This window comes from Pieris brassicae, chromosome 7, assembly GCF_905147105.1.
Source record: "Pieris brassicae chromosome 7, ilPieBrab1.1, whole genome shotgun sequence".
In the NCBI taxonomy this organism is placed as follows: Eukaryota; Metazoa; Arthropoda; class Insecta; order Lepidoptera; family Pieridae; genus Pieris; species Pieris brassicae.
Genome location: NC_059671.1, coordinates 18686174 through 18694586, shown reverse-complemented (window position 1 = coordinate 18694586; position 8413 = coordinate 18686174). Strand labels below are relative to the sequence as shown.

The 8413-nt window shown below is 33.1% G+C and overlaps 1 protein-coding gene across 1 annotated transcript; it reads left to right on the top strand.

Moving 5' to 3' along the window:
• The first annotated feature begins 2693 nt into the window (after positions 1–2693).
• On the top strand, positions 2694–8306 carry LOC123712398 (signal recognition particle subunit SRP72). The gene is made up of 13 exons (XM_045665463.1): positions 2694–2823; positions 3061–3295; positions 3528–3672; positions 3817–4007; positions 4193–4330; positions 4595–4727; positions 5260–5439; positions 5539–5700; positions 5967–6179; positions 6817–6914; positions 7230–7331; positions 7915–8019; positions 8154–8306. The coding sequence occupies exons 1-13, from the start codon at positions 2721–2723 to the stop codon at positions 8281–8283; spliced, it is 1935 nt and encodes a 644-aa protein (XP_045521419.1). The 5' UTR covers positions 2694–2720; the 3' UTR covers positions 8284–8306.
• The last annotated feature ends 107 nt before the right edge of the window (positions 8307–8413 follow it).

The window sequence follows — 8413 nt, the reverse complement described above, 5'->3', positions numbered from 1 at the left end:
TCTAAGATTCGTTTGTTGTTTCGCATTGACAAAAGTAAACTCCATTGTTTATAAATATATAAATATAAGCCAATATTTCATAATATTCTTTGGGACAGGACAAAGTAAAAAGCATTTAGCAAATGTGAACTCATTTTTATTATGAACAGAATATATCTTCATTTATATATTGTTACAGTACGTTTTGTTATAATACATAGAATACTATATATATATTTGTGTGTGTAAATTCCTATTTATTTTTTTATATATTAATATTACTATATAGGTTAACAATTTGTAAATACTGTATACTATACACAGAATCATAATCTTTTATTCCTTATATTAAAGCTACAAAACATTATGTAACTTCTAACTCGTAGAATGTTCTGTGTACAGGGTACAGACGATCGGAAACTAGCGGTCCAAGTTTGATGAGTTCGACACATGAGCCGTTGAGCGCCGACAACACAGCGCTTGCAATATTATTTCCAATACATGTCTTTGTTCATGTTCTTCTAAAACAATAAATATTTTGTTGTAAATAACTTAAAAATGCAATTAAAAAGCTTTACACTCGATAATGCTCGAGCATTATAATATATATTTGCATGTTTTCTGTTGAATTATGGACTTATTGTTTAAATTTCATCAATATCATTGCTAAGGCAGTATTGAGTATTATTACTGACCACCCAACATCGAAAATAAATAATAACGTATCGCCCACTCGATTCATGAACATGGCTTTGAATAACATTAAAATAATATATCATACAAACTAATATTTTTCTCCATATTATTTATTTATACCTACACTATATTGTAGATTTTTCAACAGATCGACCTCAGACATCAACAATGGATTTATCTCTGAGAAGTGACAGATAACGGTGTTCCCGCGCTTTCCACATCCGGTCCACCGGATGCGACGCCATGTTGACATGTCCGCGGGCGAGACGTGCTATTGGCAGCACTCCGACGAATTGAGCCAGAAAATTAAAAATCGTCCGCTTTGTTGGGGTTTGATCTGAATTGTATAAATCCCCTTACTTACCTTCTTGCAAAATAATAAATAACATATCTAACCTCTTCAGATGACGGTGTCGTTCAAATAAGGACACAAAAGCTATAAACTGAAATATGAAAATTTAAGACTAGGTTCTGAAGGGCAAACTACAAATAAAATGTAAATCGCTAAATCATATAATTGTTGATTCTGAATGTTTTTTATTATATAGAACGGGGCTAACGGGCAGGAGGCTCACCTGATGTTAAGTGATACCGCCCGTCTATGGGCGGCGGCACTCTCAATGCCAGAGGGCTCGCAAGTGGACCCTAAGTCGAATTGGTTCGGAAAGTCTCTGCATGAGAGGTCAACAGAAGGTCCCTAAAACATGGCGAGGGGGCCGATGGCTGGCCATGCGTGATACTTATGAACGGTTGCTACTTGTGGTGACTGGTCGTACTTGAATTTGTGTATGCGGTGATGTTAGTTATTTGGACTATGTATTTGCGTGTTGTTCCCACGAGAATATAAGTGGGTGCTCCTATTTCACAATGCCTCCTACTGTTAGAGGATCTTTGACAATCTGAGAAAAATCTTTGTTTTTAATTTATTTTATTATTATTTATTACTTAAGATGTCATGTGGAACATGGTGTAATGGTTGCAGCTCTTTACAAACCTTGTGTAAAACAAAAAAAAACATGGCGATTTAACAGTGGCGGAGAGTTTATTGCCAGTTCTTCTCTTCGTGGAAATCTGTAGCCATTTAGATGTTCTCAATGAGTGGGTCAGTTTCGGTATTTCCGCTATAGGACCTATATGAATCGCAGATGGCCATCGCAGTTTACGCGCTGCCAGAGATTAGATAGGTCCGATCATTCAATCGTCCCGAGAATAGAACAGATATCCTCCCTGACGTACACGCAAACTCTCGACCGCGGCTCAAAGGAATGTTCCAATTTGTACCCCGGATAAGAGAGGTAGGAAGTATCAGCCGGAGAGGATATCTGAGTCTCAGTAAGGAAGAATAAGACATATCCGATTATGATTATTGGGTGGTTCTATATGTATATAATTACTTATTACGAGTGGCTTAAGCGTGCAACAATCATCCCTGACGTTTGAATAACGGTTGTGCACCAATGGAATTTTTGTCTATATGTGTAATAAGCACTTGCTTCTACGGCAAAGGCAAACATTGTGAGACCATTCATGATAGATCATCTACTTGTGAATAAAATAAAAATGATCCAAACGGATACATTTTGAGGCCAAGACCCAAAGAGGTCTGTACCGCCACTGAATTATTATTTATTATATACAAATAATAATTAAACATATTATTTTAATTCGCTAATTTTATTCAATGGCTTTTTCTGAATGTAAAGTCAGTATGGGTCGATAAGAAACATGGTATTATAAAATATTAAATAGGACAGAAACTAAAAATCAGATTTATTTTAAATTTAGCGTCATCTATTTGTTTAACTTCTAATTAAATCGCGGTGTCTTTGCTATATAAAATTATGTATAAACAGTAATTAAATAATTATTTTTGTTAGACAAGAATTATTACATTTCTTCTAAATTGTTAAGCAACACTTATTAATATACACCATAAATATTCATCACAAATTGAAACTTGGCAATTTCGAAACGTTCAGTTTAAAGCGATGACGTTTTACTTTTTAGAAATACAAGTTTGTCAAGTACTGCCAGCTTGTCAAAAAATGTCTGCCAACAAGGAAAGTAACCTTGTTCAGGCTTATATTGAATTAAATAAATTTTGTCAAAGTAGTGACTATGAAAGAGCATTAAAAGCTGCAGGAAAAAGTAAGTTCTATCACACATAATCTCCGACAAAATAATAACACCCAACTTATATGTGTTCACCCAATATCAGATTAGGACATTCTTGGTCAATATTTAAAATTTCTTAATAATTTTAACTTTAATCTAAGAAACCATAACGAGCATTAAATTATATAAAGCTTCCTTCACAGAATAGAAGTTAAATAAATTGATGTCTATTCTGTTTAAAATTCTTAACTTCTCATTTTTAATTTCCAGTTCTGCAAATTGCACCAACAGAGCAGAAAGCATTTCACTGTAAAATAGTTTGTTATATACAACTTCATAACTTTAAGGAAGCCTTAGTGCACCTAAACAACACAAAACATGCAGCGCTGGCGGCTGACTTACAATTTGAGAAGGCATATGCTCAATACAGACTTAATCTGCCTAAAGATGCATTACAAACAGTTGATAGTGCTCCAGAGCTAACACCAGCTCTTAAGGAACTGAGGTAACAATTATTGTGTTGACTTTTGGTTCTTTACGGTGTAACCCCTTGATTTCCTCACATAGTTTTGTCACCCTATAAGCAGTATTAATTCCATGCATATAGTTAAAAATGAATTTCTGCTCAGCTAGGATTACTAAATACTACCAACAAAGTTGAGAGTGATGTGCCTAGCTAATAGACCAATGCAAATTTTATCTATATAAAATGCTAACTAATAATCATTTTTCAATAGGGCTCAAATATTGTATCGCCTTGAACAGTACCAAGACTGTTACAATCTTTATAGAGATATAGTTAAGAATACCACTGATGATTATGAAGATGAAAGAAAGGCCAATATGTCAGCTGTTGTTGCAAATTTGGGTGCAATTAATCCCGTAAGTAATGAAAATATTAATTCAATATTATACATAATTTAACACTGTTATTTAGAAAATATTATATAGCCTTTGAAAATGTACTTACTTCTATATAAATAATGTACTGATAGTTTTTAATTTGTTATTTCACTCAATCTGCAGAATGCTGATCTTCCACAATTTGAGGAGACAACATATGAGCTCTCATATAATGTGGGCACAACACTGGCAATGCGGGGAAAGTACAATGAATCATTACCTGTACTGAAAAAGGCTGAGCAAGCCTGCTCGGAAAGTGTTCTTGAAGATGGTGGTACTGAAGAAGAGGCTAAAGAAGAAGCCGCCATTATTAGGTAAGTGTAATGATATGATAATAATTTAGTAATGGAAATCTCTTAAATTTTAGGAATTTTTGTAAAATGTTAAGAAATTAAATAAAAACTTAGTTATAAATTTCAAATAACTTAAATTAAAATTCATTCATTGCAAAAAAAAATTAAGATGTTAAAAAGTTTTTTATATTAATTACGTATTTCAGAGTCCAACAAGCATACTGCCTTCAACAAAGCGGTAAAGAGAAGGAAGCTGCCACCATCTACCAGAATGTTCTTAAGGAGAAACCAAGTGATCAGGCACTTGTTGCCATAGCTAGTAACAACTTGGTGGTTATCAATCGGTTAGTTTTCTTTAATTACCAAACTTTTACTTGACCGAAATAACATTCCAAAGATTTTTGTAAAGGGTTTTCAAATGTTTTAGGGGTCATACACAGTTTTGTTACTATTTTATTCATAATTTTTAAAGTTTATTTTGGGGTCACTCATGTGATGGTTTTAATAGAAATTATCTTCCCCATACAATTGTGGTAGTGGTTAAATACATAACCTCAGGGTTCAATGTTTGATTTAGTATTTTTGAACATTTTTAAAACATATTACAGGGACTCCAATGTATTTGATTCTCGTAAGCGAATGAAGGCGGCAACTCAAGAAGGCTTGGAGCACAAACTTAACTCTAGACAACGAGCTAAGATCGTCTATAATCAAGCGATTTTGGCTATTTATTCTAATCAGGTAATTAATTTTATGTAATCGTAAAACTAAGTTACATATCGTAATATAAAAATAAGTAAAGTAAGTAACTTGAAAAGTAGCAAAATTTCATAGTGATAATTATGAATGTAATTATTTTTTTAAAAATCCTAATTTACCTTTATTTAACTAATGAAAAGATGTACTTCTATTGTTCTAAAGGCCGGCTACGCATTTGCTCATTTGCAATCATATATATGTTTTATGCTATTGCGAATGTATTAAATGAAGTCCAATTTTTAAATATATAATTACATATATGCAAAAGAATTTGATGTATGTGCTATAAGTCATCTACTTTTTATAGTTATTCTGGAGAAAATTGATTAACCTATGCCAACCCTTTCCAGGGAAATCAAACACCGATCTTCCAGATTATACATCAAATGCTTAAACTATGGAGATAGTCATAGACAATTTTACTTTGTATATTTGTAATACATTAGGCATTTTTAATTATTGTTTTACTTCAATATTTATGAATATGTTAATGTATAATAAAAATATCTTACAGCCGGACTTCTGCAAGCAATGTTGTGTTAAACTAACCCGTGAGTTTAATGAAGAGAAAAGAGCTATACTCATTGAGGCCTCGTCATTGGTCAAGGATGGAAAGATTCAACAAGCATTGAATTTGTTACTGAAGTATGGAGATACCCTCACTTTGGCAGCCGCTCAAGTTTTGTTAGCTCAGGTATTGCAAACCTAATTTAATACATTTTTAATGTATTATGAATCATACATATTAATTAATTATTCATAGTAATAAAATGAATTATATTTAAATTATTAGGGTGACCGCAAAGCAGCTGTCAAGTTATTAGAAGAAAGTGCCTTCAAATTTCGTCCTGCTGTTATTGGTGTGCTCTGTACTTTGCTCACAGCTGACAACGATTATGAGAAGGCTTCCAAGCTCTTCACTGAAGTCTATGAACACTATAAGAATGATGACGAGGTAAGGAAATTTTAAAAAAAGATGATGGTGCGAAAAGATTTCTTATGAATTTAAAAACTTTCCTTGTTGACAAATATTGTCTTCTATATTTAAAAAGCCTTCGATATTCTATAAATTTTAAAGTTCAATAGACAATTTCTACTACAATTTGAATGTCAGTAAACTTCAACTGACATTTTGACTCAAGTTATATATCTTTCTGCATCATAAACAGAACTTGACATAAAGAGACAAACTCTAGTTTATCGATTAAATAATTCATTCAGAAAGTGAAAGCCCTCCGCAACGTATGGCGGGCGGCAGCTGAGGCCCACTCACGCGCCGGCAATGCAACCGCGGCTGCGCAGGCGCACGAGACGCTCGTGCGAGCGGCGCCAGGTGATAAGCGTACTCTAGCTAGGCTGGTCAAGGCGCTTATACACGAACCGGAAAGGGCGAGAAAACTTGCTGCAAACCTACCGCCCATTACTAAGTTAGAGGTAAGTAGAATTAAATTGCGTATTTTATATAATATTTTGAATGTAATTATATAATTTATTAATAATGTAACAATAAATATAACTCTTTTAATTGTTATCTACTTAATAATAATATAAAGTAACTCGCGAGTTAGGTTCGGTGGCGGTTATTGTATGTATGTTCCGATATATTTTTAATTAAAATATTATTTATTTAGAATGCGTTTTTTGACACATTTTGTTGTAGGAACATTTAATGTATTTTATTTATTTAGTAACCATGGTAACCGAAACGGATTATTATAGTAACTGTCACTAGGAAAGTAATGTCACTCATATACTAAATGTTTTGGCGTTAGTGGGTAAATTATAACCTTTTGGAGTGATATGTGTGTGAAACCGTTAAATGTCATATTTGAATTCCATATCTTGTAAAATCAGAACACCCATAATGTAACCTCTTTTTCTACTCTGTGGCTGTAGAGTATAACTTATTTTAGTCATAAATAAAGTATTCATTATTTATTTATTCTAATTACATTAATTATAACTTACTCAAACCCATCACAAACCTTGCCTTAGACAAAAATCTGTGACCAAGATCATAAATTACATATATAGATTGCGAGCACTTTATAACTTTCGTATTCATTGTCAGGGCAATATTGATATAGATGCGCTGGAGTCTTCCAAATGGATGATGGGTGCTAAGATCGTCAAGAAAACTGTCCAAAGTAAACAGGAACAGTCCCCTGGGTATGTTTTTTAATTTATTAAAATGTGATATTTCGCAACGTACAATTATTCCAATTATATACTTAAATTTTTACGATTAATCCTTTAATTAACTTTGATATAATAGTTCTTAATTCTAATGATATATCCATGTATTATCTTCTGTACTTCTTCTTAACCAATTTCAAATAGTAGATTTAGGAGTATTCATTATTGTAATTTCTCGAAATCTTAGTAATTCTTGATTATATTCCAAGTTTTGATTCAGTAGTTTTTGAGTTGTAACATTGATTTTCAGTTCAGTTGAATCTTTTAAACATTATTTTTGTTTTCCAGAACGCCAGGTTCGGAGTTAGGCCAAAAGAAGAAAGCCAAACGAAAGCGTAAGACAAAACTTCCACCCTCCGCTGATCTTTCAAGACCTCCTGACCCAGAAAGGTAAAAATGTTATTTCCAGCAAATGTGAATAGAGTAAATTCTATCAATATTAAACTAAAACGTAATTAAACTTACAAAAATTTGCTTGCGCTACATTTTGAAACGTGTTGACATTTAACTGTTGACAATTGTCACGTGGCAAAGTCATATTTTCATTTAAAAACCTACCGATACCGGCTAACTTCTGGAGCAATAAACAAGGGAGTGGGGGAAAGTTTGTGCAGCGCGGGAAACAACGTCAACTGATTTACAAATCACGCGTACGACATGTCGCTCTCCCGCCGCCCCCTTCCTAGTAATAATTAAAAATCGCTTCTGCGCAGGCAAAGACATTTGTTCAAATTGTTTGCCGGTATCTGTACTTAATATTTCTTGTACGTTTTCCTATGATTACGATTAGCGAAAAACAATTTTCAAATGAGAACTATGTCTCTGTGTGAATGATTTAAAACGATATCGTCCGCAAAATAAATTTGATATTATTTTGTCATAGATCAAATTTACATCGAATTCTAAAGAATTGTTTATACCACATTAGTCTTCTTTGAACTAGTATTTACCAAAAATTTAAAATACTCTTCAGGTGGTTGCCCAAGTACGAGCGTACAGCTTATCGAAAACGACGTGGTATTCGACGTGACGTCATCAAGGGCAGTCAAGGGATGACTACCAACGCTGTTGATCAGTAGTAAGTACATTTCTTTTAAGACCTGCGATAGATATTTGTTTTTTGAGGGTAGGTCAATAATATTATCTGTCAGATTAAGGCTGAAATATTTATATAAATAATTTACTACTATTAATGAGAAATATAAATTTCAGTGATATGAGTAAACAGACACCAAGTGTAGCAACTGCTGCCAAAAGTCCACGCGTTGAAGTCAAGTCGAGTGAAAGTGCATGGCAAAGGAAACAACAGCAAAAGAAAAAAGGCAAAGGCCGCAAGTGGTAAAACTATTAAAGTTTTATAATGGGCAATGTTTTTTAATTATCCTATCATATTTTTATAATATATATTTGGTAAATTATAAAGTCTGTGTGGAGAAAACCATCACCATAGAATTTGGATTGCCGCAGAACTA

Coding starts and splice junctions, on each gene's coding strand:
- LOC123712398 (XM_045665463.1), top strand. CDS start 2,721: ATGTCTGCCAACAAGGAAAGTAACCTTGTTCAGGCTTATATTGAATTA. Junction 4,728..5,259: donor TGGCTATTTATTCTAATCAG/GTAATTAATTTT, acceptor AATATCTTACAG/CCGGACTTCTGCAAGCAATG. Junction 7,332..7,914: donor AGACCTCCTGACCCAGAAAG/GTAAAAATGTTA, acceptor AATACTCTTCAG/GTGGTTGCCCAAGTACGAGC.